The sequence below is a fragment of the Boleophthalmus pectinirostris genome, unplaced genomic scaffold (assembly GCF_026225935.1).
Source record: "Boleophthalmus pectinirostris isolate CB_2022bp ecotype Guang Dong unplaced genomic scaffold, ASM2622593v1 HiC_scaffold_18, whole genome shotgun sequence".
NCBI classification, from domain to species: domain Eukaryota; kingdom Metazoa; phylum Chordata; class Actinopteri; order Gobiiformes; family Gobiidae; genus Boleophthalmus; species Boleophthalmus pectinirostris.
Window position 1 is genome coordinate 34,093,615 of NW_026571133.1, and position 17,806 is coordinate 34,111,420.

A 17,806-nucleotide genomic window follows, 5' to 3' on the forward strand; every position below is an offset into this window, starting at 1 on the left:
ATTTCGCCACTCATCACCGAAAGCGCGGGTTCCTTCCGAGCTCAGCGGTGATCTCGTGAACTTGTTCTATCTTCTGCAATGAAAGCATGATAATGAAGACGAGGCGAAAGATGTAGAGGAATCGCAGGCCCCCGACAGTTAGGATGGAGGGGGAGGGATTGGGGCTCGTGAAAGAATGTAAGATTTGATGTCATTAATGTGTGTCTGAATTGGTCCTCATTAGTGGAATTGTGCATGGGGAAGTGTACGACAGATTTCTTTGTTTTGATTTCATTTGCGCTTTAAAAGAGTGTTAATGTTTGAGAACTAGGCTGTGCACACATGTTTTATAATGTTTTGTAACTTACTTTAAAACTTGATTTCTTATCTGGGTTGTTTTTAGCTTTGTGGAGGTCCTATGCAAGAAGCTTTTAGCAGGCCTTTTTTCTTTTTTTTAACAAATAAAATGAAACATTATCAAACAATTCAATGCATATAATTTACTAAGACTACAGCACAAAACATAGATGCAGTAAATATAGGCGACAGTAGCTCAGATGGTACAGTGTTTGTCCACTATTGTAAAGGTTGGTGGTTCGAATCCCACTTTTAACATGAACATCATTGGTTGACTGCTCAGATCCACTGTTTGGCGGTTGTGTCTTTGGACAAGACACTTGACACACCTTGCCCCTAGTGTCTGCGTACACTGGAGTATGAATGTGTGTGTGAATGGGTGAGTGGTTCATTGATGTAAAGCATTTTGAATGCCTCGAAGGTGAAAAAGTGCTGTATGTGACTATTAACCTTTACCAATAAATATGACAGCTACACTTTTTAAAGTGCTTAACATTTTCGCCAACATAACCTTAATGCCTGAATTTATAGAAATGTATATATGTATTTTAAAAAAAAAAGTTTTGTATGTGGTTTTGCCTTTAAGTAGATGGTAAATTAAGAAATTTGAGTATGTTGCAAATGTGTGACAACTAGAAACAAGTACTTGCCAAAGGTTCCTAGGGAGGTCCTGCATGTGCACTAACTGGCACTGGGGGAATGCAGCCGCTATCTCGGCTCATATCTTGATCCAAACAGTTTTTCTCATATTTATGACAGTCGACGTTAAGGGGATAATATTTGCTATTTAATGAAATCAGCCGAATCTCTTTTAGATTCTATTCAAAAGTCCCTAACAACAGTTCTAGTATTCAAAGAAGCCCACTTTTAAAACAAAAATTGAGGACACTGAGAACATTTGATGTTTAATTCCCTTTTTTTTCTTCATAGTTTTTGTATTCCATTCATTGACAAAAAATAAAACCTCAGAAGATATACTGACTTAATTGGCAGTAGCTCAGTTGGTAGAGCATTTGTCTACTGGTCTGAAGGTTGACGGTTTGATTCCTGTTCTCGACATAAACATCATGGATTGAGCGGTCAGATCCACTAACCCACAGGTTGTGATTCCAGCTCCCACATATGAATGCTGTCGTGTATCTTTGGGCAAGACACTTAACCCACCTCGCCCCCAGTGTCTGCGTACACTGGAGTATGAATGAGTGTGTGAATGGCTGAGTGGTTTCTTATTGTAAAGCCCTTTTAGTGCCCTGAAGGTGGAAAAGCGCTATAGAAAAATGTGACCATTAACCATAATCATTTTCAATAATACTAATTACACAGACATTACATCTAATTCACATACACTATTCTATTACACTACTTTTAATACATTTTTGCCTTTTTCTCCCCCTAATTAGCAAATTTTTTATTTTTTTTCCTTTAGGGTGGAAAGATCCCCATCCGCTGGACCGCCCCAGAGGCCATCGCGTACCGAAAGTTCACCTCGGCCAGTGACGTGTGGAGCTACGGCATCGTCATGTGGGAGGTCATGTCCTACGGAGAACGGCCATATTGGGAGATGTCTAACCAGGATGTAAGTATACCATATGTCTTTGTATCAAGCTCATGTGTGCATTCAGCCTCTGTGCAATTACAAGAAAAAGAAAGAAGAAGTGTCCCAGCCCAGCAGTGTAGCCAGTGGTTCATTAGGCTAATTATTTCCAGGTTACATGCTGTGTGTATTCGAGGTGGTGCTGGCTATTTGCAGATATTGGGTTCTGAGTTGGGTTTGGGATGTGTTCATTAGTGTAATAGCAGGATTTCAGCGAGTTCTAAGTGTGGTGGAAAGTACATTTTAGTTCTTGCATAATTTCAAAAAGCAACCAAATATTATTAGAGTCAATGGAATACTGGAAATGGAATGGAAACTTTAAAGGTCTATTGTTGTAATGTTTTTTGTTGTTGTGTTTTTTGTTTTTTTATTTTACTTTTAACAAGGCCATCATATTATTTCTGTCCAGGAAAGTGACATATAGTGCAGTTGTGGAAAATTTGTCATATTTGTAGTATTGTATGGCACATTTAGTTTAGTGGATTTTTTTTATTTTTTTTTAACCACAGTAGTTTTAGTACTGCTCTGCATTTGCCGTGCCCACATTCAGCATGCAACTTTCTGGAGGCAGCATGTCACCTGCATGATTTCATGGAAAGAGTAAGAACATTTTACAAGGGGATGGATGTTTTATGCCGCACTGTGGAAGATTATAGCCATAGGAACAACATTTCATTAGAAACAAGTAACAAGCAAGAGTCTGCTCAGAGTAAGGACACACGTTTTGCCAAGTTTTTCAGTGTAATAAAAACAACTAAATAAAAAAAGCTTTTAGTCTTTTACAGCTAAAAAGTTGCATGGCGATGCTTGAACGCTTTCAATATTTAAATTCTATTGCTACTCTTTTTGAAGGTTTTAACCATACCATAATGTTATTTTCCACTTGCTCCAAACTCTGTAAAAGACCAACACTAATGTATCCAAGAATAGACCACCAACCAGAAAAGTTATACAATACTACTTTAATTATTTGTGGCATAATTTTAATTACACTGTGTGGTGCTCATAGTTGATTGATTTTGTTTTTATTTCAAGTTTGTGCTAAGAGAGAGAGAGAGAGAGAAACATTTACATACTATATATATATATATATTGTAAACCAGTGTTTCCCAAACTTTTTTCTGGGGGCCCGTATTTTAAAAGTAACAAACCTTCGCAACCCAAGTCAATAGACATTATGTGTAATAAAACAAAATAAAGGTGGACTTGACCATTACTGAACATTAATGAGGATATTTTATTGTTGACTGAGTGACTTGTGTCTTTCTGTACAGTTAGTCCAATTATCCATAAGTCAATATTCATTTGAACCAGCAATACTGGAACAAAATAGTCAATAAAATAATAATTACAAAAAGACTACAAATTATACATAACATGTCTTAACATGTCTTTCAACATTTCTAATGAGATAGGTGGACCTGTCTGCGTTTCTGTAATGCATTCCAGTCTGGGTTGCAGGAGGAGAGCGCAACACGCATATCAGTGTCAGAACTGTATACTGCAGACCATAGACTGTATAAAAGAAGTGGACTAAAGTGAGTGTGACGTCACCCATAACGTTCAGCGCCGCTCAAATGAGGCTCTCGATGCTAGTGGTTACAGAAGCGAATTTGGAGTCAGGCTCTATGTTATGAATAGGATTTTTTTGACGAACAAAATAGCAAAAAAATAAAAAATCTGGATCATGTAGAGCGGGTTAATACAAACGTTTTAAGACCAAAATGACGAGGCTCACTGCAGCACTTACAGATAGAGGGGCGAAAAGATCCTAATGTAAGTCAATTGGAGCTAGAGTCAGAAGGAGTCAGAAGAGCCTCCTGATGGACTTCCTATTTGGCACACGGCCGGCTAGCACCTTAGCTATGTCCATTCATACATGTGGTCTATGCTGCAGACCTACATGCAGATCATGACAAGGCGACCCGAAAAAAATCTCTTGCGACCCACCTGAGCGTCGCGACCCAGTCTTTGGGAAACAATGTTGTAAATAACAGAAAAGCAATAGGAGTGGGAAGAAGAAAAACTTAAGTTAATGTGCCCCTATTCATCACAAAGTTTCCAAATTATCTGGTTGCTTTTGTACGTTGATCACAAGACTTTACAAATATTTACAAAGAGCATATCTGTAGTTTAGATTACATAATTAATCTAGTACGCAAAAATTACTTTCTCACCATCATCATTTAGCCATTCAAAAACCACTTGCCTTCAAATTGCATTAGCAGTCCCCACTTAAGTTCCAAAGAAGAGAAGCGATGATGGCTTACTTTCTTAACACTGTGCAATAGAGTTAAAAGTTTAGCTCCCACCCGCACACACACACACGCACACGCACGCTCACCCCGGCGCTGACCCCGGTGCACCCCCTCACCCCCACCAGCACCCGTCCTCTCTCTATCACCCCTCCTCCACCAGCCGCCCCCTCTCTGCCGCCCAGGGTTATTAGGCACTCTGTCTAGCAGCAGTCTGGAGATGAGCTCGCCGAGGATGAGAGCAGAGAGGAGAGCTGCCGTTTGATGTTTAATTGAAAGCGTTATGGCGGATTTTCTGTGATCTGTGCGGAGAAGAGCCAGAGCCTGAGCACCGGCACACCCCGCCCCTCCCGCGCACAGATTAAGTTGCCTCTCAATCGTCTCGCGAAATGTCTTCATCGAGTTTTACTTTGCAAGTTCATTCGCTTAAAAGTCATTGGTGATTTTGAATGCGTTGAGTCATTATAGTGCAGATCAAGTTGTGTATATTTTTTACTGCAATATGTGTTTTTAGTACTCAGTTACCTTCATATGAGTCATTTTTTAAGAGACACCATACATTTTCTCCTACTTTGAGGAGTATTTTGTCTGAAAGTAACAGTATTCTTACTTGGGTAAATAAATTGGTGACGTTTCCCACTGTGAGTAAGTTAACGAGTGACAGAAGCTTTATGTTGGCGATTTTAACATTCATGTTTCTTGCACCGCTCCTTCAGATATGATATAGTTTGTTCTAACTTTTGTGGTACATCCTTTGAAAATTCAATATTTAAAGTTTTCTTTTTATTGTTTTATTATTCCAATGACATTAACTTAACATTAAAACATGATATTACCTCTTACGCTACCTGTACTTTACCAAGTACTTTTTTTTACTCTTGAGTAATTTCTTGGTAGCCAGGCTGGTTCCACCTAGTGCCTCCTCTCAATTTCATTTCTCCAGCAACTAGGTCAAGAATTGGAATACAGTAGATGGTTTACAAGAACCCCGGAAGTGCGAGAGCCAATCAGCGAAGAGCCACACATTCTGTGTGGGCAACGATTCCCGAGAGAGGATTTAATGCCAGAACAAAGAGAATGTTTGGTAAATTTTATCAAAAGGAAAGACGTTATTGCCCTCCTTCCTACAAAGTTTGGGAAAAGCTTAATATATCAGTTAGCCCCGTGAGCGGTGCATTACATACGTCATGACCAAATAACAGCGATTGGTTAATTTAAAAAAAAAGTACGCACCTACCGTCAAGCGAACGGATTCTAATGCTGCGAGGTCAGACGGTTTCCTCAAAGTGAAACCAGCTGATGAAACAGTCTAATTTCTTGGACCACTACTTTACTATTGTGTACTTTTACTTGAGTATTATTATTTTGAAGTACTGACGTTTGAAGTTTTTTACCTACTCTACCCACCTCTGTTTGTGACACATCTGTGATAACTTCAACTATGTGAATTGTTAGAAAAAAAAAAAAATCTGTATTAGTCCCACAGTGTAGGAACTTGCAGTGTTTCTAGAGTTAGGTGCAAGAATGGTGTTAGTAAAATTTAAAATGCTGGATGTACATGAGGAATTCATTATGCTGTATGACTTTTGTACCTTTTGCCTTATGCATTTTAATAAATATAAAGTTCTTTGAACTTCTAAATTATGATATTAAAGAAAATGGCTTAGTTATGTAGCTAAGGTACAAATTAATGCTTAATATCTAACTTGCCTCTGAGCAAGGATGTGGATTTAATTCCTGGACAACACTCAGTCTAAATGTAAATTCTGTTATTTTGCTATTGCAGTTTGTATACCTACAGCTGCTACGGTGCTCATAGGGCTCTCTTTGGTATAGACACAATTCTCTTACGTAATGGACATTTTTACGTTAGATTTTTTTATTTGCATTCATTTATTTTAATTCATTAAAACTCCACCTAGTAACGTTTTAGCCAAAAACAGACAATGAAAGCATGTTTTTAATGTTTTATTGCTCTAACACATACACATACACACACAAACATTGTATCCTTGCTCTGACTAAATCTTATTTGGCCGTGAGGAGGACTCCAGGTCATGTTTGTTTCCATGGAAATGCTGTTCCTTTGGCTATAATATTCCACATGGCATAGAACGTATCTTATTTCCATCAGCACTTTTTGCAAGTATAAGCTGTTACTTTCCATTGAATCATGCGGGTGATGTACCACTTTTGGTTACTTTGAAGATCCTTTATTACACAAAATTAACTCTTGTGAGCTTTAAGTCATGTTAGAATGTTGTTAGCTCACCAAAAACATATCTGGAGTTGTGTTTTGTTTCATTCACACATGTTTGGAGTTGTAGGCTCACTAATTAATAGTAAAGGGTTGCTCAAAGCTCAAAATGCTCAGTTCCACCTTGTGATGTGATGGAGAGGTAGTTTTTGAGCTACCTTTTACCTTTAGTTCAGTAGAGTTTGGCTTCCATGGCTGAAATTCTCCAAATGATTCTAGTGAATACGTGTGGAGTTTAGAAACACAGTGGAGCACTTCCTGTATTACCACATGACATAGGTCACAGAAAATGACCCTTAAGGTCCTTGACAAAAAGCCCAGACACTGGCACTGTGAAATTTTAAAGAAACATAACATAATTTTTAACTTTGAAATAAACTTTGAAATTTTCAATTTTAATAATCTTGAATGCTTTTTGAAAGTGTCTTAACTGGGATACACCACTGTATTGAGAATTGGCCAAGACCATAAACTGTACACACAGACCTAACACAAGAGGTGCTACTAGTGGTAACTGTGTTTGTTCCTATGTACAGGAAAACTCTTTGCCAGTCGTTTCTCTGCTAAAGGGGCCAGACTGTGGAACTGTTCACCAGATGATTTAAAATTTGAAACCAATAACAACAAATTTAAATCGTATTAAATTAAATTTTGATTTTATGTTTCCAATGAAAAATGCATCCACTGAAAATCTGAAAATGGACTGTATATATTTTATCTGTATGTAACTTATGTGTCTTGTCTTGTAGATTTTTATTATTATTTTTTTATATGAACAGGTGTTGAAAACTTAGCCAGGCTGGCGCCATCTAGTGCCTCCAGTCAATTTCATTTTTATCCAGTGACTCGGTCAGGAATCGGAATACACAAGATGGTTCGCAAAATCCTCGGAAGTTCAAGTCCAGGCACCAGCCAATCAGCGAAGAGCCATACATTCTGTGTTGGCAACGATTCCCGAGGTCGAGGATTTAAAGTCGGAACAAAGAGAATGTTTGATGAATTTCATCAAGGGGAAAGACGTTATTGCCCTTCTTCCTACGGGATTTGGGAAAAGCTTAATATACCAGTTTGCCCAGTTAGCGGCGCATTACATATGCCACGATCAAATAGAAGCGATTGGTTAAATTAAAAAAAGCCCCACCTACCATTGAGCGAACGGATCCTAATGCTGCGAGGTCAGATGGTTTCCCACGAAGTGAAACCAGCTGATAAATCAGGCTAGTGAAAACTTGCACTTGTGTTAAATCGTTCAAAGCAATGTATCTGGCTTGTCTAATGTGATTGTGATGTCCTTCATAAACATAACTTTTAAAAAAAATGACATCACAAGGTATTCTATTTGAGAGAAGAACTCAGCCTAAATATGCAGGGTGTGTTAAACGTGTGTGAATGAAACAAAACACAACTCCATGTATGTTTTTGATGAGGAAACAACATTATAACATAGATTTGAAAATAGTGTAATATGGGCCCTTTAAAAACACAACAGTGTATGACTTCAGCTTGGTATGCTCAAGATAGCAACCTGCTTTTTGGTTGGAATAATTCTTTTCTGTCCAACCAGCATAATGCTTCAATTATCTCTACTTCTTGACAGTGGACCACACACTCAGTACAGTGCATCGTATTCTCTATTCACTCCACTGACCCTTTTTAACAGTGCCATGCCAGTCTATTTGACACAACCCCTCTCTCCCTCTCCCCTCGGCTCCTCCTGTGATCTCCCCTTCCTCCCACTCATCTCAGCGGTAATTTGATTTGCAGTCTCACCCTTCCCTTCTTGCGCGTGCGTTGCATTTCACAGTCTGTCTTTAGTGTGGATTTTGACACAAGTAAAAACTGTCATGAACTCGAAAAATGAATTCCCCTCTGCGTCTCACACTGGCAGAACAAGGCTGGGAACTGGGAACTTGCAGGGTTTAAACTCCCAAGATTTATTCATTCATTATTCATCTAACAATTTTCACAGCCCCCAAAAGAAGCTTCTCTAAGATGATTAAAACTGCACCGGGTAAATTACGTAAACAAATAAAAGAGCTAAGCTTGTTTTGATGATTTTGGGGGAGTCATGCTGGTTTTGGAAGTTGGTTTTGGGGTCAGATAGAGGCCGCTACCTTTTTACCTTTAGTTAAGTAGAAATGGGCAATTCCAGGGCTGAAATTATCCAAACTATTGTAGTGAAGATGTGTGGAGTTTAAAAACACAGTGGAGCACTTCCTGTATTACCATATGGCCTGTGTGAATGAAACAAAACACAACTCCAGATACAGTTTGTGATAAAGAAACAACATTAAAACAGAAAATAGCGTAATATCGACCCTTAAAACTGCACAGGGGTAAATTACGTAAACAAATAAAAACGGTGGGGTTGTTTCGATGATTGGCGTAATTTTGGGGGAGTCGTGCTGGTTTTGGAGGTAGGAGGTTGGGGTCAGATGGAGAGCAACTGCCCGGGGGCTATGGTACCACCAGGATTTCAGAGATCTTCTCCCGGCGCTTTGCTCTGGCAGCTGCTGACAGTCCCCGCGGCGATGAGGAGCTGAGAATGTGTCAAACAAAATGTCTTCTCTACAAGTTGGAAACAGTGGCTTCACACAATGCGTCTCTCAAATGTAAGATTCAGGAACGGGGAGAGAGATATTGTAGTGGTGCTGAAAAGTTACTGGTGTTGTCCATACAGATGCAGTAAAAAAGTGAAAAGCAAAGCAATGTCCTGTACAGCAATTAATCTATTGGTAAGTGATATAGTAATTAGGTGGTCAAGCAAGGAAAAGGAAATTAGGTAGGAAACATAAATGGAAATTTCACAATGCCTTCTTACTTCAAAAATATTACCCACAGAAGATAGTTTTATATCAATTATTACTCACAAGAATGACATTAAAGCATCATTTCCCAAAGACTGGGTCTGGACCGCTCCTCACTTTTTCAGCAGCACCGCCTTGCCTAACCAGTTTTCTGAGGGAAACACTGATTACTGTTTTTCCTTGTTTAAAACTTGAGTACCATACTTTTTGGACTATAAGGCTCACTTAAAATCCCTTAATTTTCTCAAAAATCGACAGTGCGTTTTATTAATTTTGGTTGTGCTTGCTGACCTCGAACCAATTTTCACATATGTTCCACTGAGTCGTGTCCTTTAGTCCAACAGAAGCTGACCGCATCAGCGCTCAAGGAACGAGCTGTTTTTTATCACTTATAGTTTATGCAAATTATCCATGTGGTTTTAAGTTTAATTTCTGTAAAATGTAAACAAATGTGCGCAAAGCTGAATTAAACACATTATTACTCAATCTATATTTAAATTCTCCTCATAGGAAATAAAACAGTCTCAAGTGTCATCCATTTGTGTCACTTAATGCACCTTATAATCCAGTGCACCTTATGTATGAAAATAGATGAGAGAGTTCAACATGACTGATATTGCACCTTATAATCTGAAAAATACGGTAATTCTAATTGTTCAGAGAGACATGATGAGTCAACAATAAAATATCCTCATTAATGTTCAATAATGGTCACAAATTTATTTTGTGATTTATGAAAAATGTCTATTGACTTGGGTCGCGAAGATTTGTGACTTTTGGGTGGGTCCCCAGAAAAAAAAAAGTCTGGGAAACACTGCATTAAGGACCTGTATTGTGTTATTTACTGATCTATGTCAGCGCGGAGCTCTGTGCCGGTCCTTTCGCCTACGGTCACCCGATGGTCTATGCAGGGGTGCGTCCGAGCCCGCCCCGACAGTGAGTCCTGGTTCAGTTCTGGTTTACTCCTGGTTTAATCCTGTTTTAGTCCTAGTTCAGTCCTGGTTTACTCCTCCTGGTTCAGGCCTGGGATCAGACCTAGATTAGTCCTGGTTTAGTCCTGGGTTAGTACTGCATTAGTCCTGGGTTAGTCCTGGTTCAGTCCGTGGCGTGTGCGGTGCAACATCCTGGCATTTCGATCAATGTTTCTGCTGCTCAGTAAATAATGCGTGTGAAGTGATGACAGTCAAGTCGCGTCTGTGAATTCGCATTCGTACTGAAGAAAGCGTAACCGTTTCATTTCATTTCGTGATTGTAATTCTTGAAGTCGTAACTTTCCAATTCATATTCTGATGGATGGTTGAGTTAGAATCCTTTTAATTTGTGTGTGATTTATCATGGGCACAGGTGGGTAATGGGTGGAATGTTAACGGGTTTAGGCGGGTGCGGGTTTAACTTTGAAATAATCACGGGTTAACGGGCGGGTGTGGGTCTCCAAAAATGGACCTGGGCAGGACTCTATTCCTCGGTTTACATGTTTTCCCTTTGTCTTGGTGGATGGCGTTTCACCCACTGGCACAAAAAAGTGATAACCACAGTTCTCGCAAGCACTTTTTCTTTGTGATTCTGTTGCCTATTAAGACTACATGTCCTCTTTTTCACCTTGCCCGTGTTAGCATCTCGACTTAAGGGGATACTGCACCCACTTCGCCCTTGTTAGCCGTAAATCAAGCTTACCCATTACTACTGCAACAACCAGGCGCTACTTTTTCTCTCTCTTCTTTTTCCTGAAGACAGATGAAGATACAGACACTCTCTGACAGCTACTTAGTCCAGTTTATGTCCACCTCTCACCTGTTTGTCTCTTGTATTTTTCTCCATGTGTCTGGCAGGTTATAAAGGCGGTGGAGGAGAGCTACCGTTTGCCCGGGCCCATGGACTGCCCTGAGGCCCTGTACCACCTCATGATGGACTGCTGGCAACGCGAACGCACCAATCGGCCCAAGTTTGACGAGATAGTCTGCCTGCTGGACAAATTCATCCGCAACCCCAGTTCACTAAAGAAGCTGGTCAACTCGTCGCACAGGTACTGGGGTGGGACTGATGAATAAACATGAGTTAGAATTGAAATATTTTGATTTCAGTACATAGTATGTTGGTTTGACACAGTATTATTAAAGGATATGTATGTACCGTGCACTCTTACTGATTTAAAAAGGGGACTATAATCAGAAATGACCTTGGGTTGCAGGTGGCTTAACCTGTAAACAGTAGTAGTTTTTAGTAGTAGTAGTAGTTTTTCTCATTGTCAGTATGGATAGCATAGACTAAATACTGATTAATGACTGGCTGCTGGGGTTTAGTTTGTGAGGATTCAGATGGGAGAGGTTAATTTTAGATTGAAGCTTCTGATTGGATAATTATCTTGAGAACCAAAACACCAAATTATAACATAAACAACTTGGATATCATGTCCAATGTTTTTATTATTATTGATTGACTGATATTCTGACATAATTTCACAGACACAGTCATATTTAACATACACTGACCGAAAAGGTGTAGGCTGAAGTTTGAGCTTATTATGCCTATCCTTAATTCCTTTGTCAGAGCATCATCTTGACATCAGTTCATCTTCATAAATACAGCAAGAGGAAACAAACAAATAAGTAACAGTACAACAAAGTACTACAGCACAAACTAAGTATCATAATTCATGTATCTGCCCAGAGTTAAACATTTAAACTTTTTTATAAAATAGAAGAGAGTGGTGCACAATTTTAGGTTTTCTGTACAGCTGTTCCAGAGGTCCACTCCATTAATAGAAATACAAAATTTCATAATGTTTGTTCTGATTTTCTTTTTGACAAACATGGCCGTACCTCTGAGCTCATAGGCTACGTTCAGACTGCAGGGCTTAATGCTCAATTCAGATTTTTTGTGTGAAATCTGACTTTATTGCAAGGTCATTCACATACAAGTTGTATTTAATTGGAAATGTGATCTCCAGTGTGAACTTTAAATGCCCCAAAAGTGTCCCCCATTCACATTGGAGGACACCATTACGTCACGTGCAGCAAGCGTGCTCAGTGTTTACGGAAATTGCCTAAACGTGGTCGCTAGCACTGAGCACCTGGTCATTTTAAAGATGGTGTCGTACCGGAGCCAGTTTATTTGTTTAAAGGAAGAGATTGAGAAGGAGAAGGATGAGGTTTTTGGCCATGGCGTTTTGTGAGGCAGTGGCAGCACCGTCTGTAGAAAGGAACATGTGGGTGCGGAGTCACAGCCAAGAGTGGTGGGACTGCTATGTGCTTCGCTGCTTCACGGACATGGAGTTCATACACAAGTTTCATATGACGAGAAGAAAGTTAGTGTTCATTTGTGAGTGCCTATTTGACGTGCAGGTGGGATGAATGCAACCTGGCCATTCAGACTGAAGTCACATGTCAAAAGATCAGATATTTATCGGTTTTAGGAGCACATATCCAAGTGGCCTGGGTCGCATTTGAAAAAAATCGGATCTCTGTGGTTCAGACTGTCATTAAAATATACAGATACAGATCGCATAGGGTGAAAAAATTGGATTTGGGTCACATCAGGCTGTAGTCTGAACATAGCCATATTAGCAATTTGGATTTTGAACATTTTGTAATGATTTTTACAAGAGATTGTTGTTTACATTTTCTATTTTCAAAGTGTAAACTTCGACTAAATTGTAAAATCTCAAAGTTTGAAGGTTTATAAATAATGCATTGGTTGGTTTCATTATAAGCTGATAATGTGATTGCTCTAATTACCTTTTTTTGCAAGGTGATGATTGGATTTGTATTAGTCTTATATATATTGCCCCAAATCTCAATCGAATATTAAGAACAAATCAGCATTATACTTGTTATCAGTTAAAGCTATATTTGATTGGAACATGTCTATATCGTATCTAGGGACACAGGTCATGTTTATGGAATTTAAAATCAAAATCCTACAAAGGATTCCCAGGGGTGTAGCACCAAATTTTGGGTCCTGGGTACAAATCATCTTGGTGGGCTCTCATTATATGTTATCTAATGAAAAATACATATTAAAGACTTTGTGCTGGGCAATTATCTAATAACTGTAGCCTAAATATAATAATGAAAGTGGTGACAATAGACTTGGACTTAGACAAACTTTATTGATCCACAAGCAAAATTACTTGGACACAGTAGCTCACAAATCACAATATATTTTAATAAAAAAAAAGTAAAAAAAATATTAATGGTAATAATAAATTCTAAATAAGTAGCAAAAAAAGATAGCAAGAAACTGGTGTCAAATAGGGCATAATTATATGACTGTATAATAAATGTAAATGAATGAAGAGAAACAACATACTACGATTCATTTATTTATTTGTATTTATTAATGTTGTTGATGTTTTATTAATGATCACAAGGTTACATTATGGATCTTAAATGCTTTCTAAAGTCAACATGCTCTGCTGTATTGTTGTAACACACAGTGAACTTTTCCTTTTTATATTCCATTAGCGTGAGCGTCGGCCTGTTTGAGAACACAGCGTCATTTCTCCTCCCATAGTTCAAACAAATAGACATTTAATTGACTTGCGCGGGCCTTAAGTGAATTAAAGCTATTGCAGCCAGTTAATAGGCCCATCATCATTCAGAGGAAGTATAAGTGGAGACTGCACTAAAGGCTACTCTGTTCTGTAATTAAAATCAAAATGGACTTTAAATGGCTAAACAGACAGAATGCGTCAGAATGGTCACTCTTTTTTCTATGTTTAAAGAAGTGTTATCTGAAAACAATCTCCACATTTGGATCCTTTATGTAGCGCGATGTTGCAGTTGGAAGATTTAATGAAACGACAATGGAAATGTTCTTGTGTGCAATGATGTTTTTAATTTGTTTGGCTTCATCTAATAATTTTAGTTGAATGAAAGCATTATCTGATCTGAGTCTATTAGAATAACATGATCAAGCTCATTTGTATAATGTGCGTATCAGTTTCACGATTAAGAGTGGACATAATGGGGATATTAGTTGTATTAGGGAAACTTTGCACTAGAAGCATATTTCCAGTGATAAATTTTGTGTAATTGTTTTTGTTTATGCAGCAGAAAAATAAATATTGAATCTCTATGCTGGTATTTTTTTATGCTATAAATGAATAAATAAGTACTTCCTGCCCTTATCTGAGAGTGTGACACCAGCACATTCAATACTAATACTAGTGAGCAGAGGTGGGACCAAGTCGTTGTCTCAAGTAAGTCTTAGTTCTTTGACCTCAAGTCCAAGTCAACTCCCAAGTTAAAGACAGGCAAGTCCAAGCTGAGTCTCGAGTCACTGGCCCATAAGTCCAAGTGAAGTCCAAGTCGTCTGCTTTGAGCCTCAAGTAATTTCAGGTCTTTAAACCAAAGTAAGATTTTTTTTTGCAGAATTTTAAGCTAAACTTTTAATTATTTATATAAATGTCTTGTCAAGATTTATTGTGAATCATTACAGTCAGAATAAACATAATTCAGATTTAAAAGTGCTTAATAACAGTTATTTTGTCATGAAAGATCATGTTCTCTGTAGTTCCCTCTGGTTTACTGTGTTGTACTGGATATTACTGTATTATACTATATATTACTGTAGTACATTTTAGGATATCTTATCAGTTACATCCAAAGTAACAAATAGAGAAGTGGGAGGGACATGTTCCAGTTTGCTCCTGTAAAATTCAGCACTGCATTTATCAACTGCAAAGAGAAAAGTATTTTCAAAAAACATACTGTATTTTTTTTTGTCACAAGTCACAGGCCTCAAGTCCGAATCAAATCCCAAGTAACTGATCTTCAAGTCAGAGTCGAGCCCCAAGTCTGAGTCCATTTTGGAAGAACAAAAATGTGGCTGTGTACTGTCTATTAGACTATCCCTCCAGACAACAGATTTAGTTAAAAAGTGAAGCTGGATCTTATATTTCTTTGTGCATAGCTTGTTACCACTTATAATTAGAGTAGATCAAACAGAGGCCAAAATTACAGAGGCTCAGCTTCACAAAGAGTCACGCCATTTGACTGTACTCCAAAGGGTTCAGACACAGATTCAGTTTGAATTTGGGCTCATTTTAGTCTTAGGAAAAATCATCTTTAAGCTTGAGTGGTTACACATTGGAATACTGCTGTGTACAGTTGTGATGATTATAGTGTATATGTGCCAAAGAAATAAAGTGGAGTATATGATGTTGATTGGATTGTATGATGAAAAAGCCGAGCATTTTTATTTGTATTTATTTATTCTTATTTTTTTAAAGATTTGTAATAGTATTGATGTTTGTTGTGGTTTACAGGGTATCCAACCTGCTGGTGGAGCATGCCAGTGTGGAGGGAGACTGCTCGAGCAGGACCCAGACTGTGGGGGACTGGCTGGACTCTATAAAGATGGGCCGCTACACAGAGCTCTTCGAGGAGGGAGGGTACTCTTCAATGGAGACTGTGGCCCAGATGACATCAGAGTAAGTCACTAAATATCACGGTAGTTTAGTTGGTTGAGCACCCACTAACCCAGAGATTTGTGGTTCAGTCCTTGTTCCACTGCATTTTGTTGGTTTTAGTATTGACATGATGTTATCATGGTTCAGGTTGAAAGACACTTTTATTTTGTGGTTGGGTTTCATATCCCTATTATAAATAATATTTTGAGGACCATTCAAAAGATATACCATATTTTCCAGACTATAAGTCGCTTTTTTTTTTTTTTTTCATGGTTTGGGTGGTCCTGTGACTTATACTCCGGTGCGTCTTATATGTTAAAATTTTCACACTGACAGCTGCGAGAGGGCGCTCTAGGCTTGTGTACTCCTGTACCACTGTCACTTCGCACTCTACTGTGCATGTCGGCTGCAGAAGAAAGAGAAAGAGCCTCTGTACTGTCTGGTATCGCACCATTACTTCTGTATCACTGACAATTAAAAATGTAAACAAATATAAAGACAACCGAAACCATCCTGTCAGGATTCAAAAAGGCCGGAATAATTCTAACTGGAAGTGATGCTGAGTCTGACGACAGCTAGTTATCTGAATAACTGTTCATATGTTATGGTAACAACCTGTTGTTCTCTGTTCTATTGTTATTATTATAACTTGCCTTTCAAGATGAAATGTCGGTTCCTGGTTTCTGATTGTATTAATTTCCCCCCAAAAGTGTGACTTATAGTTCGGTGTGACTTATATATGTGTTTTCTTCTTCATAACGCATTTTTTGGCTGGTGCAACTTGTACTCTGGAGCAACTTATAGTCTGAAAAATACGGTAATCATTTTGTTTTGAATTGTTAATTCCTATGACACCAGTCCTAATTTTTTATCATTCTGAAACACACAGCCTCCCAAGCCACTAAGTGGGTCCACAAAATGTACATTTATTAAGTAAAATCCAGAAAAAGAACATCTAACATTGAGCCCTCACAGTGCTCTACTTTTGAATTATTATTTTGCATTTAAAGCTGCAATCTGTAATTGGATTGCTGTATTCTCATTCTCTCACAAATGCCATCAACTAAAAAAAATCAAATAACCTTTTAGCTTTAAAATAGTCATTTGTGAAATATATTTTGACATTTACCTGGTTCATGCAAGGACTCATTTTTAGCAAATTATATCTCCACACAAAGCATTAAGCATTGGGCCCTCTCAACTCTGAAAACAGCTCTACTTGATTCCTTCTTTTACATTTGACTTTTAGCCTATGTAAACTCCATGACGACCTGTAACCATTCCTTTCTGTGTTCTTCAGGGATTTACGACGGGTTCGGAGTAAACCTCGCCGGACACCAGAAGAAAATCATCACTAGCATCCAAGAAATGAGAGTCCATATGAACAGTGCCAGCTCCACTGTCAAAATCTGCCCGTAATATTCTAATGTACAGACCCTCACTCACACCCGCATAGAATGGACCTACCACACACGGAATCTGCTGTTGGACCTAGAGCGGCTTAGCTAGCACTTTCTATGGACAAGGAAACCCAATGTTGTGGCTGTGATTGTGGAAGCCAGTTTTTGGTTGGTTCGTTGGTTGGTTGGTTGGCTGATCGATCTATGGAACTATGGAACTTTGAAGCACTTAAACCAAACAGAATGGTGCTACTGAAGGAAAACCGATGGTGGACAAAGTTGTGAAAACTCTGAAGACATTTTTATCATTCTTACTTCTGTATTTGTGTAATTTTCTGAGATCTTTGCATCTCTGCACTGATGAGATTCTATTCAAACCAAGTCGAAACACTGGATTTTGATAGTTCCGGCGCTGAATGGCTGGATCGCAGATATAGGAGGTCCACAAAGCAGGCTGAATGAACTGTGAAAGCCTGCCTCAGGTTGTCAAAACCTCCACATGGACATCTTTCTCAGGCAGGGTATACACGTCATTACAAAAAAACAGATATCGTTAGCATAATTTAGTTTTAAGGCTTGTTTTGACATGTTTTTTTAATATTTCCTCCAGCTCACTACTAGTATGTTCCAATGGTAAGGCTTAAAATATGATGCAATCAAGTGGAAAATGCAGTACACCTAGATCAGAGATATCTAATTTTGACAAATATCCAACAACTATTTGGGCCTGAAGCTGAAATAATTT

The 17,806-nt window shown here is 38.5% G+C and overlaps 1 protein-coding gene across 1 annotated transcript in view; it reads left to right on the top strand.

Moving 5' to 3' along the window:
• The window catches only part of LOC110166375 (ephrin type-A receptor 5-like), a 151,746-nt gene extending 134,666 nt beyond the window's left edge, over positions 1–17,080 (top strand). Inside the window, 5 exon segments of the mRNA XM_055153197.1 lie at positions 1,763–1,912; positions 11,079–11,272; positions 15,518–15,682; positions 16,962–16,977; positions 16,979–17,080. Coding sequence (XP_055009172.1) covers positions 1,763–1,912; positions 11,079–11,272; positions 15,518–15,682; positions 16,962–16,977; positions 16,979–17,080 — 627 coding nt within the window.
• Positions 17,081–17,806: the final 726 nt, after the last annotated feature.